General features: G+C 50.2%; 1 protein-coding gene across 1 annotated transcript in view; it reads right to left on the bottom strand.

Annotated features, from left to right (window-relative positions):
* GPR161 (G protein-coupled receptor 161) overlaps positions 1 to 15,619 on the bottom strand; it is a 35,264-nt gene extending 19,645 nt beyond the window's left edge. Inside the window, exons 1-2 of the mRNA XM_070396446.1 lie at positions 15,545 to 15,619; positions 985 to 1,402 (exon numbers count right to left, since the gene is read on the bottom strand). Of these exons, the coding sequence (XP_070252547.1) occupies positions 985 to 1,358 (374 nt within the window). The 5' untranslated portion in view covers positions 1,359 to 1,402; positions 15,545 to 15,619. The remainder of the gene's footprint in view (positions 1 to 984; positions 1,403 to 15,544) is intronic.
* Between the last annotated feature and the right edge of the window lie 9,914 nt (positions 15,620 to 25,533).

Below are 25,533 nucleotides of genomic sequence, written 5' to 3'. Positions count from 1 at the left end.
ACTGTGTCAGCCACAGACAGTGTCACGGGCTTGTCCCCTCTGTGCTTCCCTGACTGCTTCTTCCCTAATTCTGTATGTCACGCTGAACCTGAGTCTACCCTCCTGCCCCGAGGAAGTCCCCCCTCGCCTGGGATGAATGAGCTGACCATCAGCAAAATGCAAGTCACCAAGCTGAATCCAGGGGGGAACTTGCCACGGAAGCCAAGCACCCCCTCAGACAGCACACAGCGGGAATCGGAGGGCGCCTGTCGGATGCAGCGAGGGCACCCGCAGGCCCTCCTTACTGGGCCCTACACCACGAGGAGGGCCACCAGCCTGCTGAGGGCACATGCACCTCTCAGGCGCCTGCGTCTCCATCCCTGGGTTGTCTCCCTTCCCCGGCTCTCCGTCCACCCGGAGGGGAGGCTGGTGAGGTCCCTGCACTGTGGACAGGGGACAGTGTTTCCTCTTTGCATCCCCACCCCAAGTCCAGCTCTGGCCCAGGTCAAAGTCACAGGCAGCGGACAGGTCTAACCCCTCCTCTGCCATGTCACCTTCCGCAGCTGCTGTTTCTCATCTGTACACTAAGAATCAGGGTCTCTATGAATGTTTTTTTAAAGCCATGGAACCTCTTTTAAAAAAACTACAGAGAGAATTATATCTAAACATATACAAATATTACAGATTGCACACACATGGGCACTGGGCTCGAATGCCCACTGCCAGCCCCTCCCAGGGTGCAGCCTCTCTCTCTGGGCCTGGGCAGGGGCAGGGACGTAATGCTGGAAAGGGCTCCATGTTCAATGACACTAAACAGAATGCAAGAGCAAACACCTATATAATAAATGATAAATAAAACTCCACGCAAGAGAGACGAAGGGACGGAAGCGAAGGCAGACTCTGCTTTCTCCCCTGGCCCCACAGAGCCCGGCACCCTCCCAAGGGACTCAGCGTGACAGTCCCAGGGCCAGGTGACCGCTCCGGGTCCCTCTGCGGCAAGCTTACCGGTCGATGGCAATGACCCCGAGGGTGAGCATGCTGGCCGAGCTGATGAGCAGGTACAGGAGGGCGGAGAAGTTGCACCAGACCACCCCGAAGATCCATTCCCGCCGAATGGAGCTGGTCACCACGAAGGGCAGCACCAGCACGGACAGGAGGAAGTTGGACAGCGTCAGGCTGAAGACGAACTTGTTGCTGAGGGTCAGGAGGTAGGACTTCTTGTACAAGGTGACCACGATGACCAGGTTGCCCAGGCAGACGAAAATGGTGATGACCACGATGGCAATGAACTCGGTGACGATGGCGCCCCCTTCACCAGCCGCCGCCCCCGTGCGGTTGCTCAGCTCCTTCCAGTGGCCCAGAGAGGAGTTGAGGTTCATGGTCAGTGCGCCTGGGCATGGGGTGGGCGCAGCATGCTGGATGACTGGAGGGACAGGGCAAGACGGGGGACAGGAGAAGGTCATCGGATCAGATCACCGACCTCCACAGAGAGCAGCAGAGGCCCCAGGCCCCCAGCTCGTCCAGAGACTCAGCCAGCCTCCCTGCCACGCTCTACACACACGGCCTGTTTTCTACAACCCACTCTGTGTGCGGCTCATTGTGTCCCCGTGAACGAGGCAGCCCTCCGTTCTAAACGACCCATCCGTTCCGCAAGGCCAGCAGTTCTGACCTTGAATGCACCAAGTTACCCCGCGTGTCAGCTCCAAGGGTCACCTGCTAGATTCTGGTCCCAGAGACCAGAGGTGCGCCTAGGAATCTGCATGTGAAACGGGCTGGAGCAGGTGGTTCTGGTACAAGTGGCTTACGGGGCACAGTGCGGGCGGCTCCTGCCACTCCCTGACCCCGCAGCAGCCTCGGCCCTGGGAGCTTCCCTGACAGGCAGCCTCTCAGGCTCCACCTGGGACTCACAGCACCAGGTCCGGGTGCTGCTCCCCCCACTTCCCCCCGCTGACCCGTGTGCACTGAAGGCTGGCAGCAGGACTCCCGTGGGCGCTATCCTGAGGCCCCTGAGCAGGGCAGGAGCAAGTGCACTTCGCACGGAGACGTTGCCATCGCTCCGGCCGGACAAGGACCCCGGCACTGAGTATCAGTGGGAAGTGGGGGACCAGGTAGGGGTCTGGGCCCAGGGGCCCCATTCTCAGTGAGGCTCGGTTCCTGCGCTCAGGAAACTGGCTCAGGATTTGGCTAAAACTCAACATTGACACATGTTGTTAGCATTCAAGGCTGCCGATGTATGTCTCTCCAAAAATGTTTGTCTGCTACAATCAGCCACAGAATCCCACGATCACTTCCCCACCTGCTCTGGCTCCCCACCAACAGAAGACACCAGAAAGAAAGGAGAGATTGCTTTGCATGAGCCAGACAGGAAGAGCCTGTGCCGACCGCCTCTCACAGCCGGGCCCCTCCGGCTGACCCACACCTCCACCAAACACCTCTGGCCACAGGGAGCTGCTGGTATGGGAGGCAGCCCTGGCCTCACCAGCAGTTCTAATTACAAAGATTTCCTTCAGAGGGGGCCCGGCCGCTGTGGGTCACCACCACGGGTCCCAGGCCCACTCGCTTGAGCAGGACCCAATAATCCTGGTCTCTCCTGCACTTGACAGCCTCGGAACACATCACAAGTTACTTCTTTCCCTTCTCCAGATAAAGTCATCAGATCCCAAGATGCCGCCCAGGCCGCCCCTAACTCAGACTCCTGCTGGGGACCTGCTCATGGATGTCTGTGACCCTCTCGACTTGTGGTCCCCAAACCTGCACACACCATCCTGGATGTGGTGGGTGAGTGTCGAGGGACAAGGGGCAATTTCCTCCGTGATCAGGATAATCTCAAAGAAGTGTTTTCCTTTAGCAAGTGTATCAGCCTGTCGGGCTTAATGAGCTTATGTCAGTGTGAGCTCAACTAAAACCCAACGCTTACACACATCGAATTTCTGTGAAGGTAGGCACCCCCAAAACTGAAACTACGAAATCAATGTTTTTAAGCCTGAACACAAAACATTACTTCTATTAAATTTTATTTTGTGCATTTTGGCCAGTATATCCAGGCTGCTAAAGCATTCTGAATTTTGATTCAGTGATGCAATGTGCTAGGTTACTCCAGCTTTGTGCCACGACTACACTTTATAGGTAAGCCTCGTATGTCTGTCTTTGGGAGGTCATTGTGGGTTTTGTCTTTATTTTGTGAGTTGTAGATTTTGTTAACTCTTATATGTAAGTGATTAATTGGTGTCTCAAAACAAGGCCCTACATAAGCCTGTTACTCTTAACTGCACACGTGATAACACAGTGGCTAAGAAAACAGACTTTGAGAGCCCTGGCTGGGTACTCACATGGCTAGACCATCGTCATGATACGCCAAGGTTGCAGGTTCGATCCCCGTCAGGGCACATACAAGAATCAACCAATGAATTCGTGAATAGGTGGAACCAAAAATGGATAGGAGCTTTTAAAGCAAAATAAAATTAAAACACTAAGAGAAATGGAAGCTCTTAGAGGTGTGATTAGAGTAAACATAACCTAAGTTAGTCTTGGTCCAGAAGCCTGCCTTGGTCATGGCTGTTTCCCCAGCACCTGGACAAGGGCCTGGCACAGTGCATAACTCAAGAATTATGAGTTGATGAATGACTAACCTGCAAAACCATGTCATTGTTAAGTCAAATGTGATTGTTAACATTATAAAGTAAGCACGAAAAGGATAAAAATTGGGTGCAGAACTTTACTGTAAAGAAGGAATGAAGTACTCCTGGGCCCGGCTGCTCTCCAGGGGCTGTATTAGCAGGCACACCGGTGAACTGTGAAATCACAGCCGCGGGCTGGCTGCAGTCCTGGGGTCCTCGCAGGAGGCCGAGGGGAAGGAGGGACAAAGACCTGCCCCCCAGGAAAACCCACACCCCAGCCCCTGCCAGGAGCCTGGAGTGGGGAGGGCACAAGCCTCAGCAAATCCCCGGGGCTGTACCTTTAAAGAACAAGAGAGGGTTTGGAATGCCCCGGCCCGTTGAAGGCGCCCAGGCAGGCAGCCAGCGTACCGGGGGCCTGACAAGCCAGGGCCCATCGAACGAAGCAAATTCAAGAGTGACTCACATTTCCACTCTCCTGGCCAGTTCTGTTGCCAGACACAAGGGTGTTCCACTCCCACACTCACTCCGTCCTGCCCTGACCAGATAATCCCCCAGCTCCAGCTTGGAGAAACAACATGATTGGAACTCGATTGCGGTTTCATGCGAGCATCAGAAATTCTTCCCTCCCAAGGAAGGCTGGGCATGCCAGCACTGTCCCGCCTCAATGTACTGCACTCCTTCCTCTCTGGGAACTGCCTCCAGTCTTCTTGACCAATCACCCCCAAAGAGCGAGCTGTCCGCTGGAGCAAGGACTGCTAGTAGCCTCGAGTCATCAAAGCCAAACCTGCCTCTCAAATGAGATTAATACCATTGTGTGGGTTAAAAAAACCAAACGAAAGACAACACTATGGAATATTGAGATGGGTATCCATTGTTTTATAAATTGGTTTGCATGGTGATTAATTCCCTAGAAATACTTCTAGAAAAGCCTGGTGTGTGAGGACAGAATGACTACAACATAAGGGTGGATTTCTCCTCTCTTATTTAATTGTGTCAGTCAGATACTTCGCGGCTCACCTCCTATCTGACCTAGAACTCTTGGGTTTTCCTTGACTTACAGGAGACTTCCTGCTCCTAGCCGTTGCCTGCATGTATCAGATCCACAGCGAGGCCTGGGGGTTAAGTGTAGAAGCCAAAGGACCTGGGTTTGAGGAACCAGCTCAGGGGCCCACAGGGAGGTGCATAGCAGAGTAAACAGCCCTGGGGCGAGGAAATACTCCTCAGCACCACTTCAAAGGGCCCAGGTGAGGTCACTGTGATGCTATTTTGGTCTCACTCTCTGGGCTCTTCATCTCAGCACCTCAAAGCACTTTATGCACATCACTCACCAGCTTGGGGGGCGAGGTGGAGTTGGGAAGAAGGTTCTAATAACCACCCTGTTTTGCACTAAGATAAAGAGCGAACCCCTGCCCCCACTCCACCCACAAACCGGGCCACACAGCTCGCTGGGTGCCAGAAAGAGATCACAGCACCCTGGGTGCCCTCTCTCCCCTCCCCCATCCTACCTGGCACTCCCTCGAATGCTGAGCTAAAGACAGACGGCCAGCCAGCCAGCCAACGAGGGTCTGGGACAGTGCACAGTGCTTTGCTCTTGTCCCCATGAAGGCATCACAACCTAGGAAAGTCTTGGTTCAAAGCCTCTCACTTCTGACGGGGAGCAGGGCTGAGCTGCATGCACCAGAGGAGGGAAAGGAGGCGAGAGCCAGAGCCCAGTGGCCTTGTGGTCCGTCTGAGTTCTCGGTTTGCCAGTGGGAGATGCCAGGCTGCGGTCCCTCTGCACATACAGTCACCGTGTGAGCACCTGGCTGCCCTGCGTCCTGTGCAGGGACTGGAAGCCCGGAGGCCAGCGTTCCTCCAGACCCTGCCACTGACGGTACCACATCCGCAAGGACGTCAGCGCTGACTCTTGTCAAATCTCTCCCCAAGACAAGCTCCTGCTCCTCAGCACAGACACTCCCCAAGGCTGGGCCCATGACCCATTCCTCTCCCCACACCTTTGAGTGTCGCTTAATTATTAGTAACTGTTATCAGTATTTGCAAAACACTGTGCAGCACACAACGTACTTCATAAACATCATCTCATTTAACCTTGTGCGTGATGGTTAGAGGTAGGAATTGCTCCTCTCCACACTTCAGGGAAGCATGAACTCAGGAACTAAAGGGCCCGGGTTCAAATCCTGGCTCGACCGCTTACAGGCTCTGGACCTTGACACATTACTCAGCCTCTCTGGGCATAGGCTTTGCACTTGTAAATGGAGGGAATATTCCTGCTCAGAGAACATTCCTCATAGGGTTGGTGGGAGGAATCAATGAGTTAATATTTGCACAAGTGTTCGTTAAATAATAAAATGGAGAAACTGAGGCTCAGAAAGGTTGAGTGCCTGGTTCGAGAGAACAGTTAGTAGTAGTTCCACAATTTGGTTCTCTGGCTGTAGACCGCCCTGCGCCTTCAGTCCACCCATCCCCAGAGCAGGTGAGACTCCGTGCTGTGGCCTCCTCCACACTCTCACCGCCAACCCCTTCATGCACCTTCCGCTCCCGCCAGCGGTGCTGTGTGCTCCCATCTCTAATTTGCTTCGCTCCTGCCTGTCCTCTCCCTGCTTGTAGAGCGGATGAAGATGCCGTAAGTCTAACTTTTTTATTGACCTGTTGGTCTAATAACTTCATGGAAGGAGAGAAAGAAACAAACCAACAAATGGGGTGGGGGTAAGGGGGTAGATAGGAGCTTGAGAATAACTCAAAATATACCAAGTCACACGCTGGACTTGGCAATGCGTTCTTGGATATGCCACCAAAAGCAAACAAAGAAAAAAATAGATAAATGGCACTTCATGAAAATTTAAAAATTTTGTGCATCAAAAGATACTATTGACAGAGTAAAAAGGCAACTCACAGAATGGGAGAAAATATTTGCAAATCAGATGTCCAATTAGGAATTAATATTCAGAACATATTGAGAACTAAAACTCAACAACAAAACAACAACAACAAGCCATGGCTGATAAGCACATGAAAAGATGCTCAAGGTCACTAATCATCAGGAAAAGCAAATCAAAATTACAAGATACCACCTCACAGACATTAGGATGGCAACTATGAAAAAAAAAGAAAAGAAAAGAAAGAAGAAAACGGAAAATGACAAGTATTGGTGAGAATGTGGAGAAATTGGAGCTTTTGTGCACTGTTGGTGGGAATGTAAAATGGAGCAGCCAATGTAGAAAACAGATGGTCATTCCTCAAAAAATTAAACAGAATTACCATCTGATTCAGCAGTTCGATTTCTGGTATATACCCCAAATAACTGAAAGCAAGGTCTTGAAGACATATTGTACCCCCACGTTCATAGCATTATTCACAACAGCTAAAATGTGGAAGCAACCCAAGTGTCCATCAACCAATGACCGGATTGGCCAAATGTGATCCATCCATATAACGGAATACTATTCAGCCTTTAAAAGGAAAGGAATTCAGACACATGCTGCAACATGGATGAATCCTGAGGACATGATGCTGAGTGACATAGCCAGCCACAAAAACACAAATGCTGTACGATTCCACTTATCATGAGGCACTCAGAATAGTCAATAGCATAGAGAAAGCAGAATGGCTGCCTGGGCTGGGGAGAGAAGGGAATGGGGAGCTATTTTTCAGTTTTGCAAGATGAAACGAGCCCTGGACACGGATGGTGGAGATGGTTGCACTATATGAAATGTACCAAGAACCACTGAACTGTGCACTTAAAAATGGCAAAAATGCTACATTTTATGTTATATGTATTTTACCATAATTTAAAACATTGAAAAAAAAAGTCCCAGGGTACCTGCTCTCTAACTTCTCTCCCCCACAGGGTTTGGGGAGCCACGAGATGAAGGCAGGGTGATCCTCACAGCCGCTCACCCACAGACAGAGATGAATCATAGAAAGCCCCTAGAGCAGTGGTTCTCAACCTGTGGGTCGCGACCCCTTTGGTGGTCGAACGACCCTTTCACAGGGGTCGCCTAAGACCATCCTGCATATCAGATATTTACATTACAATTCATAACAGTAGCAACATTACAGTTATGAAGTAGCAACGAAAATAATTTTATGGTTGGGTCACAACATGAGGAACTGTATTTAAAGGGCCAGAAGGTTGAGAACCACAGCCCTAGAGGAACCCCTGCTGGAACAGGTAGGACGCTCAGGCTGTGTCGGGCACGGATCATTCCTCACGAGGGACTAGTCCACGGCTGAGCCCCTGAATACAGCTCGTAAGGGGGCTGCACCCTCCTGGATCACATACTGAACCCAAACCCAACTCTCTGTTCACCAAACGCCTCTGCTGAAGCGCTTTCTGTGCGCGCTGGGTAATGAGAGGAACACTCAGTCCTGAGCCAAGCTGGACTCTGAGCCACGGACTGTCAGCTGAATTTCTTCAAAGGGCCACTGGCCGCTCTTCCAGGCGTCCACCAGCAACACTGAGAGCTGCCATCATCGCCCTCCTGTTTCCCGGTCAACACGGACAGGGGAGGGTCCCCGCGAGCCTCCCAGAAACTCCAAAAACAGCAGCTGACGTCATGGTGAAGCCAAGTCACCAGGGCAGAGTCCCGGCCCGAGAGAAAGCTTCCGGAAAGAGGAGAAAAGCCAGTGATGGCTTGACCACAGTGCGAGGGGGCGGCTTCAGCCATCGAAGGAGGAGCAAGACCTCACTATGGAAACACCTCCCAGGCACGGGCACCGTCTGGACCTGGTGGCTGCCTGGGCGGGAGAGGAGCGGAACCGCCAGCTCCTCCCGAGGAGGCTCAGCAAAGCCTCCAGCGCTGGCCCGTGGCCATGCTGCCGGGATCCGGGATCCCCACAAATCCTGAAGGCGGAGCTGGGTCAGGCCAGGCCAGAGCTGCCCGGACGCTTCCCAGTCTACCTGCTGCTGCTGCCAGCGCCAGGCGCTGATTCCTGGGCAGCTGGACCGAGGGCGTGGCGTGGAGGCCCTGCTCCCGCAGGAGCCAAGGCCAAGGCCACGCTGGAGTTCCCGACCAGCCCAATCCGCAGCTGCTCAGCATGGTACTCAGATGTCACTGGTGCACAAGCCTAAGGTGTCCAAACCCGACTTCCAATCGTTGGCCTCTCAGACCTCCTCCTTCCACCTCTTCTCCATCTCATTCACATGCTGCCCCATCGCTCCCGCTGCTCACACCCTCAACACTGAGGCCTCCTGACGCCTCACTTCCTCTCACAGCCCCTCAGCCAACCTGCTGGCTGTACTATTGAAATGTACCTAGAATTCAACTGTGTCTCACTGTCTCCATGATGTCTCCCTGGATTAAAACAGCCTCCTCATTATCCTTTCCTTCGCTTGTTGTCATTAAGCATTTTCTCCAGTGGAAGGGACAGGACAGGCAGGTGGGCTCACAGAGCCGGGGAAGGTGGCGATCGCCAGCGTCAGCCTTGCCCAAGCCTCTGACCTCCCTGTGCCGCTCGTGTGCATAACATCTAGTTCAAGGTCCCCCTTAAAGGCAAAATTCTGAAGACCCCTTTCTGGAACCTTCCACCCCCGGGATGACCCGGAGCACCACTTCCTAGCCACCGTTTTCCTTTTCTATTTTAGTTATCCTTTCAGACGCGCGTGTTCTAGCACGAGTTTTACTTCAGGTGAAGATGCTTTCCCCTCCAGATGGCTTAGAAATTCTCCCTCGGTGTCCCCGTCGATCTCCCAACAGCACTTTGTATGTAGAGAAAATGAATATTTTATATCCCCCTACTCATTAATATCTACTTAGATCTGATATTCAATAGAGAGACCATTTTTTAAATGTGTGATCATATTCATGACTCCCCAACATTTGAAACCTAAGAGAGACCTTGAGAAGTAGTTCATTCGAGTCGTGCTATTTTGCAGATGAAACTGAAGCCCAAGAGGGGAGGGAGTTACTTACAGCCATGCACCTAATTACTGACAGAGCCCAGATTTCCTGATTCCATCACCACGTCTCTGCCCTCCCTTGGCCATCCCCAGGGCTGGGTGGGAGTGCGCACGGCAGGTAAGAAAAGGACCCCTCTAGAAGATAGTCTCAGTCAAAGTTTATAACAAGTGCTGATCTCTGCTGTGGGCAAGGTTGCCAATGACCTCCTAGCCGAATCCAGCCACCTTTCCTTGAGCTCTCCATAGCAGGGACGCCTTCGACTGCTTCCGTTTCTGCCTGTGACTCCCTGTTCCCTGGGCTCCCCAATCCTGCTCTCTCCTGCGGCTCCCTCCTTCGCTCCTGACCAGCCCCATTTACCTGTAATCATCCTGCCCTGTAAGTGTTACTGTCTCCCTCCTGGGGCACTCCCTCCTTTCTCATGGAGGAAACGAACCCTCTGCTCCTCTACATCCCCTCCCCTTGCTCTGGTAGCTGCCCTGAGCTTCCTCTGTAGAGCCCCTCTTTCCATAGTGTGAGTTCCTGTGCCTTCGTGGATGTGACACACGACTTAACGCCTTGTCAATCATATCCCAACTCCCACCACCCAATCAGCTTATGAGACATAAGGAGACTGTTGCGGGGAGAGATGGGAGAAAGACACTTCCTGGGGGACAGCCCGAGACAGAGGAGGTAAGAAAAAGAGACCCAATGAAATGATCTCAACCTGGACCCCTGCCTGAAGCCAAACAGACTCCTGAGCAGCTCAGGCATGAGCCAGGAGCTTCCCTTTCTGCTCAAGTCAATTTCAACTGGATTTCGTATCTTTTGCAAAAAAGAAAAGAATCCTATTTCCACTGTGTAATGTACATGACTGTCTAACCACTATGCATATATGCACACACCCAACAAGAATACAAAATAATAGCAAATGTAAACTGTAACTGAAAATAGAGACGGATTTGATATCGCATCTCTCTCTCTTTAAGCTCCCTCTGTACCCACTTAAACAAAGATGATCCCAAAATCTCCACCAATAACCTAGACCCGTGGTCGGCAAACTGCTGCTTGCGAGCCACATGCGGCTCTTTGACCCCTAGAGTGTGGCTCTTCCTAAGCCTTAGGAGTACCCTAATTAAGTTAATAACAATGTACCTACCTAAGTTTAAAAAATTTGGCTCTCGAAAGAAATTTCAATTGTTGTACTGTTGATATTTGGCTCTGTTGACTAATGAGTTTGCCGGCCACTGCCCTGGACAACTCTTTGGAGCTCCGGCTTCATAGCCATGGTGGATGTCTTCTCCCAGATGTCACGCCCAGGCAGCTGGGACACAACAAGTGCAGATGGAATCCACCATCTCATCATGCTGTTCTTCACGTTTCTCTCTACCATCGAAAGAACACCACCCACTCTCTCACTCACTCACGTCGGAAATGTGGGTGCCCTAGGCTCCTCTTGCCAGTATTCCTGCCGTGTAAGGCCCGGACTGCACTTTCAGTGCTGCCGGGAAGATGAGTGAGCCTTGGATTTCCATACTGACCTTCTCAGTAAAATCACGTATGTAGGCGTTGGCTGGTTCCATTCCTATCCCAGACATTGAGCGCATCACTGACTTCTCACTCAAAACTTCATCCTCTCTGCCACTGCCCCAGCTCAGAACACCCCCACCTTCCCCGAGGACTACCAGACGTTTCCATCTCGTCTTATCTTTGATCTTGCCCCCACTCCAATCTGCTGCCAGGCTGCCAGTCCCCTACTCAAGCCTGATCGTGCCATGTCGTTCTCTGGCACCCACAGGACGTATTCACTCGCAGGACCCTCCACTTGGGCTACCCCGGATCACTCTCCGTCCTCCAAGTCCATGACTTTGCACATGACGATGCTTTTATCGTCCCGATGTCCTTCCTGCCTCTTCTCCCACCTGCAGAAGAGCTCATCCTTAAGACTTGGTGAATCAGACTGGAATTAGAATTAAGTGAGAATTTCCTTTGTATTGCACCCCAGCCTGGCCTGATAATTACTTCTGCTATCACAAGGTTTTTCTGTGGATTTCCTATGTTACTCGGGTAGATGCTTCTTTGCTCATTTTATTTATGTAACAGATGACCTTTCTGCCATTTCTTTAAACATTAAATTGAAGAAAGGATGCAGAACTAATAAAAAAAAAAAAACTTGGTAAAAAATGTCACTATGAAAATGAAAGAAATTATACATGCCACATTGGCTAAAGGGGCTCACTGACCAAGTCAAGCCTGGTGCCAAGGAGGAGAGAAACTGAAAAAAAGTAAGAAAAACAGTAATTTAAAATATCTAATATAATAAAAGAGAAACATGCAAATTGACCGTACCTCTGCTACACCCACAAGCCAATCAGGGGCAAATATGCAAATTAACCCAGCTAAGATGGCGGCCGCCACGGAGCTGGAGCTAGCAGGAGGCTTAGGTTGCCCCCAGTGATGGAGGAAGCCAAGCTTCCCGCCTGCCCTGAGGACCTGAGCTCCACACAAGGCTACAAAGTTTCAATTATAGAAGATAAATAAATCTCAGATACCTGCTTCCAGACCGCAACAGTGGCCAGCCTGAAAACAGCCATCAGCCTCTCACCCAGGCTGGCCAGGCACCCCAGTAGGGCCCCCCACCCTAAAGGGGCTGTGGGCAGCCTGAAAACAGCCTTTAGCCCCTCACCCAAGCTGGCCAGGCACCCCAGTGGGGACCCCTACCTTGAAGGGGGTGTGATCAGCCTGCAAACAGCCCTCAGCCTCTCACCCAGGCTGGCTAGGCACCCCAGTGGGGGCCCCCACCCTGAAGGGGGTGTGACCAGCCAGAAACGGCCATCAGCCTCTCACCCAGGCTGGCCAGGCACCCTAGCAGGACCTCCACCCTGATCCAGGACAACCTTCAAGGCAAACCAACCGGCCCCCATCCATGCACTAGGCCTCTATCCTATATAATAAAAGGGTAATATGCAAATTGACCCTAACAGCAGAATGACTGGTCACTATGACACACACTGACCACCAGGGGGCAGATGCTCAATGCAGGAGCTGCCCCCTGGTGGTCAGTGTGCTCCCACAGGGGGAGCTCTGCTCAGCCACAAGCCAGGCTGACGACTGCCAGTACAGCGGTGGTGGTGGGAGCCTCTCCCGTCTCCTAAGCAGCGCTAAGGATGTCCAACTGCAGCTTAGGCCTGCTTCCCGCTGGCAAGTGGACATCCCCCAAGGGCTCCCGGGCTGCCAGAGGGATATCTGACTGCCAGCTTAGGCCCGATCCCTGGGAGAGTGGGCCTAAGCCAGCAGGTGGACATCCCTGAGGGGTCCCAAACTGCGAGACGGCACAGGCCGGGCTGAGGGACCCCCCCCTCCCGAGTGCACAAATTTTTTGTGCACTGGGCCTCTAGTATTTAAATAAACAATAGCAAAGAAAAAATGGAGAAGGGAAAATTTAATATTGAGATGGAGAGGATTTCCTAATCAGGAAAACTTGAAGCCACCAAAAAAAAAAAATCAATATAGACTTAACCACCTAAAAGTTAAATACTCCTGCACAAAGGTACAATAAACAAAGATGGAGAAAACACAAAAGGCAAGATATTTGGCTTACTAACAAGAAAAGAATTAAACTCCAGAATTTCGTAAGAGCCTCACAAATTGATGGAATCACAGACAATTCAATGAAAAACTGGAGGGAAAACTTGATAGTACAACTGAGTCATAAAGTCAGTCCTTCCACCAAATTCCAGAGAGAGCGAGCAGCTACCTCCAGTTTTGCTGAGGGTTTTCTGTGGTTGTTGTTCTCAAAGAAAAACATCGGAAGAGAAAACACTGCTTCTCACCTCAGGTGTGTTTGTGTCTCACAGGACAGCAATGCCTCCTAAGGGCTAATGCAGAGGGTGCAAGCTGGCAGTCTGCACGTTATGAAAAACATTTTGAATTAGTTGTCATCTTTAAAAAACATGGAGCTTTTTTCCCCATAAAAAATGTACAGCTCCCACCCTAGCCAGTTTGGCTCAGTGGATAGAGCATCAGCCTGCTCTATCTGAAGGGTCCCAGGTTTGATTCCGGTCAAGGGCACCTGCCTAGGTTGCTGGCTTGATTCCCAGTGGGGGGCGTGCAGGAGGCAGCTGATAAATGATTCTCGCCCATCATTGATGTTACTCTCTCTCTCTCCCTCTCCCTTCCTCTATGAAATCAATAAAAATCTATTTTAAAATATAAGCTCCCCCTGAGGGCAGGCAACACTGTGCTGGAGCCTTGTGGCACCTGCACCTGCCCCCGTCCCTTTACCGGAAGGCATTTCCCCCGCCATCCCCCCCACCCCCCCTCTCCACCACACACACACACAGCCCTCCTCCTGCAGGCAGCCTCCTGACCAGCCCCAGCCAGCACAGAGTTTACACTACACAGAACCGAACTTCCTTTGGCTGACATTTAGGCCAGTTTCAGTTCAGCCCATTTCTGCCTTCCTCAAACCCAAAGAGCTCAGCCCCTCCGACCACACAGCCCACTTCGTCTCTCAGACCCCCACTGCACAGGGTGGCAACAAAAGGGGAGGACTTGAGGCCTAGGATTTCGCCTCTAAAACGCTCAGCAGGCCTCTATATGAGGGGCCTAATCTCCCTGCGGGGGGGGGGGGGAGCAGGTCAGGGCCCCACCTGTGATGGAGCCACGTCAGAAGACCCGACTTCCATGTTGGCTCCCAATCTGCTGGACAGAGAATTTCATCTCTCCAGGCTCAGTGTCCTGCCTATACTGTAACAAGGCTACACCCTCCACAGGGCTGTCAGGTGAAGGAAACAAACAAGTGTATGAAAGTGCTTGGAAGCATCTTCAAGTATAAAATAAGAGGGGTGTGGCCTAGGACAGAGAGGGGTGCTCTGGAGGAAGTGCCCAAAGGGGTGGCGGGAATCCCAGGTAAAGAGAGTTGGGTGAAGAGTCTGGACTGTGCGGACTCGGTCCCTCCCACCCCTCCTCCTGCTTCCGGCCTCTCCCCACCTGTCTCACTGGGGGGCTGCGGGGAGGTGACTCTCTGGGATGCTAAGCTCTCCCAGGATTGTCCAGATCCAGGTCGCAGGGGAGGAGGCCGGCTGGATGGGAGGAGGCGCTGTGCGGCTGGTCCTCCCAGCCTCCAGCTCGCGGACACCCGCTGGCCCGGACACCGGCCCCGGACACCAGCCCCGGACACCGGCCGGCCCACATAACGTACCCTTATCCCCACTGAACTCATCCAGGAATGGAGGTCCTTTCCCTCCAAAGCCACACCACCTCCGTCAAATGACCTGATCTAAAAGCACTTCCCCAAACTGATCAAAGGCACAAGCACAGCCCAGAGCTGTGGCCCCAAGTGCTGCCAGCGCCCGGCTGGGCTGCGTGGTGGCTGGAGCGCAGAAGTCGCAGAAGCACACAGGACGGCCGGCCCTCCCGCGGGCTCTCGCCCCGCGGGCCTTTGCCAAAGGTGGCGAGGGTAAGCTCTGACCCAGGGGGAGCAGCAGGCCGGCCAAGCCCCCCAAAGCTGGCCGGCTCTCCCTCTCGATCGGAGGGGCGGAGGCGCCACCCCGCGGCGCCAGGGTAGCCGGAGACTTCTGGGCGCGCCCCCCGCCAGGCGTGGCGAGACAGCGCCCTGAACCCCGCGGAGGATGCTGCTCACCTGGTCCTCGCGGCTCCAGCGCAGGGCGAGGCCGCTCTGCCCCCCACGCCTGTCCCCGAGCGGGGCCTGAGCCCCTCGGCCTGGGGGCGCACGACCCCAGTGAGCCGGTCCCGGGCACGCACCGCCGTCCTCCCTCTCCGGGGTCCTGGCAGCGGCTTCCGCGGCGCCGGAGACGCGGGGCGAGGCTGCGAGCAGGGCCACTGGGCAGCCCTGGCTGCCGGGATGGGCGCGCCCCCCAGATCCTCCACAAAGAACTCGGGCTCCCACCGCCTGGCGGGTGCGGCCGAGGGGACAGCCCTACCTCCGCGGGGCGGGGAGGCGTGGGGAGGGGCTCGGGGACCCCCGGCCCCGGCCCCGCCCCGCCCTGCGCCCCCACCTCGGCCGCGCTCCATCCCGCCCGCGCCCGGCTCCGCGCCCCGCCTGCTCACCGAGGGGTCGCCGCCGCGGCAGCGCAGGGCCCGACCGGCCACCGCCCGCCTGGCCGCCGCCGCTTCCTTCCTCCCGGCCGCGCGGGACCGGAGGTTTCGGGTTTCAGCCCCGATCCCGCTCGCTCCTCCCGCCCGGCCGCCAGCACGCGGACCCGCGGGGCGCAGGCCGGGAACTTCGCGCCGCCCGCGCCTCCGCCCCCCGCGTCCCCCCCCTCTCCCCCCGGCGCTGCCCCTCCAGGTCCTCACGCCCCTTCCTGCGCGTCCGCCCTGCCCCCGCCACCCCTTTTTCATTTCTTCCCAAGATCGGCCTCGGCGGCGGCTCTTTGTCTCGCCCTTACCTCTCGGTTCGCCCCACTCGGCGCCCGCAAACCCCCGAGGCCCCGGCCTTCCCGGTCCCGTTCCTCCGTCCCGCTTCCACTGCCAGGACGTCCCCTCTCCATTTCTCCCGGCATCACACTCATACTTTCGGATTCTTCCGGGAGGCTCCGCGCAGCCCCGTCGCCTCCTCCAGCCTCGCCTGGACTCCTGGCATCCTTCCCTGCTCACCTTTCATTCATCCGGCCAACATGTGAGTGTCTGCCTGGTGCCAGGCACTGTCCCGGCCCGGAGTAGCACAGGAGCCACCGCGCAGCCTGCGGAGGGGACCCACACCCCTGGGGGTGACGGGGTGGATGTTTACCAGGCTGCTCTCCCCTCTCTCTGAGCCAAACGCGCGATGCTCACAAACTGGCGCTGCCAGGTCGCGGGACAGAACGGAGCCTCCTTAGAAGGGTTATGTCCCCTCTCCTGAGCTTTCTATGCAGCAAACTTACCCAGAGGACGCAAAGTGCAAGCAAACAGTAAAACTGCTTTAAAAGGAAGGGAGGGAGGGAAGAAGAGAGCAAGAGACGGGGCAGCAAAGAATCGGGTGGGAAGTTAAGTTCAAACTCCAGAGAAAATGAATGCTTTCCCTGGGGCAGGATTCAAATTCCCCAGAAATCCATCTACTTTGATAAATGCATCGATTATTCCCTTGTCTACACACTGGCACTGTGGGGACTGCTTTCTTGTTATTATTAGGCCACTGAGGCGGCATTTAGAACAATAATTGACTATCCAGCACCTGCCAAGCACCCCGCTTGTCTTCAGGGACGCATGGGGGGTGGGGAGAGAGTGACTGGATGGCTTACCGTTCCTGTGGGACAGGTGCTTCATTTGGTCAGAAACGGGGCTGAAGCTCCTCTGAGTCCAGGTCACCAGCGAGCCAGGTGCTGAAGGATCCCAGCAGTCTGCTCTCCAGAGTAGTTTATACTTTTATTCTAAAATCCCTAGTTATTATGAATTTTTCATTTGCACTGATTCCCACACTGGCAAAGACTTGGCACCTTGGGGGAAGTTATTTAACCTTTCTGAACCTCGGCTTTGTCGGAAATAATCTAGGCACACTCCTGCCTGCCTATCTGTAGACTTTAAAAGATGAATTGAGATAATGTACGTAAATCCACTAGCGCCATAGAACCCGAGAGCCGAGCCCTTTGAAAATTGGAATTAGAGAAAGGTCTGAAAATATATGGCATAAACTAACATGGCGAGAATGAAAATCTACAGTTATGGCTCTTTGGGCTCCATATCCACCCATGATGCAAAAACTGCCCATCCCATACTTTATTCCATTGTGAACTCTTCAAATGAAAACATTTGTTTCTCCTGCTGCTCATTATCAAATATATTATTTATCACAAAGGTTTTTCTTTCCATCACTCAAGAGCTCAGAACTTGCTGTTCATTCTAGGAGAGAAATTGCTGCCAACAAGTGCATCTTTTCAATTGCTCTTAAGATTGGTTTTTATTTCCTCTAGAGCTAATATTGAGCCATGAACAATATTCAGTCAAATGCAGAGAAAACAAAAATTACTTAAGTAACGATTTCACTATATATTGCTGTACAGGTGACAGTTGTGTGAAAAACAACATTGATTTGAGCAAGAATTTTTTTTTCCAAAAGAGTTAGGGAAAGATATAAAATAATTCTCCTTTCCTAGATCAATTTCATAAGCTATGCCCCTTGGGACCCCCACCCCCCCAAAAAAAGACTTCTGTACTAAAATAATGAGAGGTTTTGCCCAAGTGAACCCTAAATGCTCATGAGGAATCGACATATGATGAGACATCTTTGGTACAAAATATCTTCTCAATCCAAATAAAACTAGTCAAAGCAAAATCAGGAAGTTTGCTGTCTGTTCCAGAAGAAAAATTATTCCCCCATATTTATGGCTGGATCCTTCAGACCCTTCACATCTGAGCGTCAGTGCCACCTCGGAGAAGTCTCTCCTGACCCATCTGAAAGGGATCCTTCACCCTCTGCTCTCGGAGCTCTCTGTTCTTTTCCATAGAAATCTGTCCCATTATGACATATTTTTTTTCTATTTATCTGTTTTTAGTATGCTTCCAGTGGTAGACATAAATTCCATGGCAGCAACCCTGTCTGTTTTATTCACCACTATAGGCCCAGGGCCTGACCCAATAAAACATTTTAAATACATTAAAGAAAAAAGGAAATAAATAAAAGCATGTCTTCAAAGGCCTCTGGCTCTCAAACTTCTGGATCTTCTTAGATACAACACCAAAGGCACAAGTAATTAAAGAGAAGCTGGATATCTTGGATTTTTATCAAAATTAAAAGCTTTAATGCTTCCAAGGACACCATGAAGAAAATGAAAAGACAACTCACAAAATGGGATAAGATATGTGCAATTCACATATCTGATAAGGGACTTGCATCCAGAATATATAAAGAACTCCTACAACTCAGTAATAAAAAGATAAACAACCCACCTTAAAAATGGGCACAGGATCTGAGCAGACATTTCTCCCAAGAAGATGTACCAATGGCCATTAAGCACAGAACAAACTGTTGGACATCACTGGTCATTAGGGAAATGCATATCAAAACAACACTTTTAGCCCTGACCTGGTAGCTCTGTTGGTTAGAGCATCGTCCCGGTGCACCAAGGTTGCAGGTTTGATCCCTGGTCAGGGCACATACAAGAAGCAACCAATGAATGCATGAATAAGCAGAACAACAATTCCCTGTTTTTTTCTCTCCCTTCCTCTTTCTCTAAAAATCAATCAATCAATCAATCGGTAAAACAAAAACAATTTTACGCCCTAACCGGTTTGGCTCAGTGGATAGAGCGTCAGCCTGCGCACTGAAGGGTCCCGGGTTCCATTCCAGTCAAGGGCATGTGCCTTGGTTGTGGGCACATCCCCAGTAGGGGGTGTGCAAGAGGCAGCTGATTGATGTTTCTCTCTCATTGATGTTTCTAACTCTCTATCCCTCTCCCTTCCTCTCTGTAAAAAATCAATAAAATATATTTAAAAGCAAAACAAAACAATTTTACTTCACACCCTCAATTGATGGCCCTAATAAAGAGGACAATGACAAGTACCTTGGAAGGTGTGGAGACATTAGAACCCTTGTCGGGATTTAAATGTTGTCTCCATAAAAGCTGTTTTACAATGAAGAGAAACTCTAGGGAAGTTTGTTAAAATGTTGAGTTTCAGGACCCATTCCCAGAGACACTGTCTGCAGAAATTGTGGATAGTTGCTGTCTGTTCAGCATCCATAGTTTCCTTCGAGAAAAACATTGCTTCCCTCTGGGGGTCAGCTATGGAGTTTGCATAGCAGCGATGTCCCCCCAGTTCCGGAGGTGGGCTCTGATTGTCAGCATTTCCCATCTTTTTCAGCCACGTGGTCAGTTCAGAGAGGGAGACTGGTCAGAGCGAAGCCTCAAGGACATTTTGCCGAGAATACTGGGTGGAGCCAAAATTTAGGAAACGGAGTACAGAAAAGGGGAAGGAGGTGAGAAATAGGGAAAATTAGATGCTGGCTAAACTGTGTGGCCCTGGATGAAACCTTCCCTGAAGTTGTACCCCTGGACTAATCAGTTACGAAAGCCAATAAATATTTGTCTATTAAGCGTATATGGGTTTATTTCTGTTATTTGCAACAGAAAGCATCTAATTCAGTGTTTCTGAATATGACATTCTGGAAACCTTTGGGGCTGCCATAATGATTAGAGGACACGCCTGGCATTTAGTGGGTAGGGACATGGATGCCAGACATTGTGCAGTGCAGGGGACAGTCCAAGACTAAGAGCAATTCCACTCTGCTGTTGTTATTACTTCTGGGTATGGTGTCGAGTTGGGAAAGTTGTCCACATTATTAACATACATGACTTTTGAAGGATCCCCCAAAACTGAAATTCGTTGGCATGGTTATGTTACACACCAGTTTGTCCAGGAATACCATTCCTGTGTAAACTGAGGAAAACATGTGGTTTGATTTGTTCAAAACTCATCAAGCGTTGTTCATCATTTTTTGCCCTAGCCGGTTTGGCTCAGCGGATAGAGGGTCCGCCTGTGGACCAATGGGTCCCGGGTTTGATTCCGGTCAAGGGCACGTACCTCGGTTGCAAGCTCCTCCCTGGCCCAGGCCCTGGTCAGGGCTCGTGCAGGATGCAACCAATCTATGTGTTTCTCTCACATTGATGTTTCTCTGTCTTTCCCTCTCTCTTCCACTCTTCCTAAAATTCAATGAATATCCTTGGGTAAGGATTAACAAAAAACAAAAAAAAACAACAAAAAAAGAGTTCATCATTTTGGGAAATGTCATCACTGTGATCAGTGGCACTCAGGCGTCAGATTTACCAAGGTAGGGGACTCTGTCCCATTCTCCCAGAAACAGTCTTAATCAACCAGTCTGGACTCTCTCTGGCCAACCACCAGCAAGACAATCTGTTCCATGGGCTCTCCATCCCCCATAGAAAGAAGAGGCAATCTGAATGATAAAGTCCCTCCTGTTCTCGTCTCCCTAAAGAAAAGATGTCCGTGTCCCCACATGGCCTGTGTTTTCTTTGTGAATAGCTCCCTTGCCCACTCTTCTTCCTATAAAAATCAACATTATGCTAAGCAAAATAAGCCAGCCAGAGAAAGATAAATATCACATGATCTCCCTCATATGTGGGATATAATGATCAACATAATTTGATGAACAAGAATAGATCTATCTAGAGACAAATGGTAGGGGAGAGGGGGTTAAAGAGCAACCAGAGGACTTGTATGCATGCATATTAGCATAACCAATGGACACAGACACTGGGGCGGTGGGGGCTTGCTTGGGGTGGGAATGGCTGAGGAGGGGCAGCAATTGGGGAAAAAGGAGACATATGTAAAACTTTAGACAAAAAAAAAATCCTATCTAATAAAGAGGGAATATGCTAATTAACTGCCACACCCTGACAAGATGGCGGGGCCCTGTCCCATCAGTCCAGCCTCATCCAGCCTCAGCCCCTCAGTCCCCCAGTCCCCTTAGCCCCTCCTCATCCAGCCTCAGTCCCCCAGTCCCCTCAGCCCAACAGGGGAAGGCAGTTGGGGGCGATTGGGCTGGCAGGGAAGGGCAGTTGGGGATGATCATGCTGGCAGGGGAGCAGTTAGGCGTCAATTAGGCTGGCAGGAAAGCGGTTAGGGGGTGATCAGGCTGGCAGGCAGAAGCAGTTAGGGCAGCCGTGGGCAAACTATGGCCCGTGGGCCGGATCCAGCCTGTTTGAAATGAATAAAACTAAAAAAAAAAAAAGACCGTACCCTTTTATGTAATGATGTTCACTTTGAATTTATATTAGTTCACACAAACACTCCATCCATGCTTTTGTTCCGGCCCTCCAGTCCAGTTTAAGAACCCATTGTGGTCCTCGAGTCAAAAAGTTTGCCCACCCCTGAGTTAGGGGCAATCAGGCAGGCAAGCAGGAGAATGATTAGGAGCCTGCAGTCCTGGATTATGAGAGGGATGTCCCTGCAGGATCAGGCCTAAACCAGCAATCGAACATCCCTGGAGTGGTCCCAGATTGGAGAGGGTGCAGGCTGGGCTGAGGGACAACCCCCCCATCCATGAATTTCATGCACCAGGCCTCTAGTAAAAATATTTTTAAAAATCTTCCATGTGTACAATCCTGGTTCACGAGTCACTTAATAAGGCCAATGAGATCTTCAAATTTACTCAGTTGAATTTTGTTTTTAACATTAATTATGAGGATTAAATGACATAATGCTTGACACATGCTTAGAATTTAGCAAGCTCTAGTTAAAGTTAGCTGTTATTATTGATTTTATTATTATTACTATTATTAGAATCTATCTTGAACTGTAATGTCCTAATAAGTGATTATGATCATTTCACCATCATTTCCTGACTCCTCCCAGAAAATGGCGTATCCCAAACCAATCAAAGTTGTGCCCAGGAGGTGATTTAAGAGTTTGTGCAAAAGACAAATCCCAAATGTGTCAGAGATCTAAATATCAAAGGAAACCCAGGTAAATTCTAGAAGAAGAAAAAAGATTAAATTCCTTTACACCTGAAAGTGGGAAAATTTTTTTTTTCTAACTAGAAACCACATCCAGAAGTAACAATAATAGAAAAGATAAATTTGACTACACAATTAAAAAAATAATTTCATGAAAAATCACCCTGAGCAAAATCCAAAATAAATAAATAAATAAATAAGCTGAGACGAACTGTTTGCAGCGTGTCACAAAAGAATATGTGACACTTTGGATCCTGGCGGGAATCAAATTCGCTTCCAAATGGCTCAAATGAAGGGATGGGCAGCGCTAAGGGAACAAACCAGGGCTGTGACTTGCGAAGACAAGTGGCATCTGAATGTCCTTAGCTCCCCCAGGGCTGGAGCGACAGGGGAAATAATGTCAGCAGGCTGGGAGCTGAGCTATTGGCAGGGAAGCTGGCTCCCCTGAGGGCTTCCTCAGGGAGAAGCTGGGCGGGTTTAGTCCTCTAAGCTTGGAAACGACTGTTTGCTGTTGGGAGCATCTTTTCTTTATTTCTTCTCATTTTCCTCTGGTTTACTTTGGGATATTCTTTTGAAAATACCCATGAGAATTAATGGTATTTCTGTTAAGAAAGTTGGATAAAAGACTTTTTCTCTCCTCTCAGGCTAGGGTAGTAGAGGGCCCCTAGTGGCCAATGTTGGAGCTGCAACAGTTCCAGTGGATGACTTGGTGGGCCTGGGAGATGGATCAGGTGCAAAAGAGAAGGGGGAAGAGGAAGAGGAAATGGGGGAGAGGGAGAGAGGGAAGACAGATGAAGGGGGAGAGAGGGAGAAGAAGATTGGGAGGGAAAAAGGATTGGGAACGATTAGGGATGGAGGGAGGGAAGAATAGGAAAGACAAGAATGAAGAAATGCCAACCCGGGATTATAAAACATGGCATATTCAATAGTTGCTTTTAGCAAATAAGTACCTCTAATAACTGTATCCAACACAATACAATAATTTGTTTGTCTACTCCCCAAAATTAGAACATTTAAGTATTTTTGATTGATATAAAAATAAATTTTTTGCAGGAAAATAATATTGCTGAAAGAATTGTTCCAATTACTGTTTGAATGATGGCCATATGCTATCCATAAGCTATAGACTTAACTGAATTTAAAATGTTCCATCACAGATGGCAGTGTTCTACCCTGTAACTGTGGTAAAAACAAAAATTTATTGAAGGATAAATATTACCAATGGGATGGACAGATACTGAGACATAAATTTATGGTTGAATTATTAATATTTTCTTTTCCCAATCTTGTTGGGGTGTCTGTTACTTATAATGTTACTTGGTGATAATGTGAGTTTACATTTGAGCCCATTAGTAGAAGGGAGTCCCATCAGATGGCTTTCCTGCTCCCTGCCCCTTATTCCCCTCTTGGTAAATCCTGCAGCAAGGTCAACCTGTGACTCCCCAATCTTGCTTTCTAGCAAATTACATGGGGATCCTTGAAAAAATTCAGATTTCCGGGTCCCTCCCAACACCTACTAATAGATGTTTCTGGAGGTGGGTTTTCTTCACACCAGCATTTGGAACTAGGGTCCCGAACGGTCACTTACTGCTGGTAAAAGTGTATACAGGGTAAGGCAAAAGTAGGTTTACAGTTGTGAGTACTAGAAACAGTTCGTTCTTGTATTATTATTTATTAATTATTGTATTATTTCCATACAAACAACTGTAAACCTATTTTGCCCTACCCTGCATATACTGTATATAGCCACTTGAAAAAGCAATCTGACAATATCTGTTAAGTTCAAATAAATCTATGCCCTTTGACCCAGAAATCCTACTCCCGGGAATCTACCCCATGGAAAGAAAAACACCAATACAGACTATACATATGCAAGAATATTTATTGAAACATTATCTGTTGTGGCAAAAAATATAAACAAAGTGAACACACATCCACAGAGGTTGAATAAACTAGAATAGCCATACTATGGATTATATTATTAAATAAAAAAGAGTTAGCTCTAGACAGTTTGGGTCAGTGGATAGAGTGTCGGCCTGTGGCCTGAAGGGTCCCAGGTTTGATTCTAGTCAAAGGCATGTACCTCAATTGCAGGCTTTTGTAGGCTCAATCGTCGGGGCTCTCTTTTACATCGATGTTTTTCTCTCTCTCTCCCTCTCCCTTCCAGTCTCTCTAAAAAAATCAATGAAAAAATATCCTCGAGTGAGGATTTAACAACAACAAAAAAGAGTTAAAGTGGTATAAACTGCTCTGGAAGGATTGTTCAGCATGTATATTGTTAAGGAAATATACCAATGAGTAAAAATATATGTTTTGGAAGTGTATAAGACTATATATTTTAAAAGTATATTTGTTCAGGAACTTGTCAGCTAATATATTTATCTGAAAGTCTCTGAGAGTTTGCAATGGCTGGCTTTTATTTCTCCTTTACTAATGGGTTGCTTTTATCTCCAAATCATGCCACAAGTTGAGAGTAGGCAATGTTTCCTTTTTAAAAATAAATTTGGATGCAATCAACTCTGCTCTTCTCTCAGCTCTTCAAATCCTATGGGTCTTCTAGACCCTGTCTCCCTACCCTATTACACTGCTAAAATATTTATATTCTCATCCCTAGCATGCCCCTCCCCCCTTTTAAATTCCCCACAGCATGAATTCTTATTTTGTCTCCTCCCTCCCTTCCCTTATATATTTTATGTGCATATTTGGGGGATGGAGGGTTGTGGATAGGGCAACTCAAGGCGATGTTGAAAGTAGCCCATTGTTTCCACAGGGATCTTTGATTGTAAGGAACAGAGACTCCACCAAGGTTTTTCTTTTCTTTTTAAAAATGTATTTATTGGTGAGAGAGAGAGAGAGAGAAAAACATCAATTTGTTGTTCCACTCATTTATGCATTCATTGGTTGATTGTTGTATGAACCCGCAACCTTGGCTCATCAGGACAATGGCCTAATCAACTGAGCTACCAGGCCAGGGCACCCCCAGGGTCTTTTAAACGGGTGGGGTAGCGGGGGTGGAGGTGGAACTTGATCTAACCATAAGCATGAGAAAAAGGGAAGTGCATTCCCAGCTCAGGGTCTAGTTCTTCCCCTGCTCCTCTGTGACTGAGCCTTTGCTGGATGCTCTGACACGTGCCCTGCCTGCACAGTAACTCTGCGGCTGCGGTTCTGCCTTCCTCTCTTAGTGTGGTGCTGCCCAAGTCCTGCCCTTGGTCCTCAGCTCTGTGGCTGATCTTCAAGCCTGGATGGCACCTTCCTTCTTCCTGTTTACCTTCCCCGTCGGAGCAGGAGTGTCTCTGCCTGCCTACTGTTCTCCCGAGGGGTCCGCCTGTCTCTCTGGCTTCCCCCCGCCAACCACCTCTGGGTCCTCCCAACCCCTGCCTTGGCCCAGCGGGTCCATCAGTCGGCCCTTCCCACCGCTGACCAGGCCCGAGGTTCCCCGTTCAATAAACGCCCCTCGATGACGTCACCCAAGGAGTTCCGGGGACGGCACGAAGTTGACCACGCCCCTCGCGGGCGAAGCCCGGCCCCTCACCTGTTTCTCCTTCGCCCCTTTTCCGGTGCGTCGTGACGTAACGTGGGTCACGCAACATTGGCGCCTGGTCCCGGAAGCAAAAAGCGCAGGGGGGGAGAAGAGGGCGGAAAGAAGGGCGG

Source organism: Myotis yumanensis, unplaced genomic scaffold (assembly GCF_028538775.1).
Source record: "Myotis yumanensis isolate MYYU_CA2020_CCGP unplaced genomic scaffold, mMyoYum1.0.hap1 SCAF_17, whole genome shotgun sequence".
Classification (NCBI taxonomy): Eukaryota; Metazoa; Chordata; class Mammalia; order Chiroptera; family Vespertilionidae; genus Myotis; species Myotis yumanensis.
Note: the sequence above shows the minus strand (reverse complement) of the source record. Positions and strands in the feature narration are given on the sequence as shown.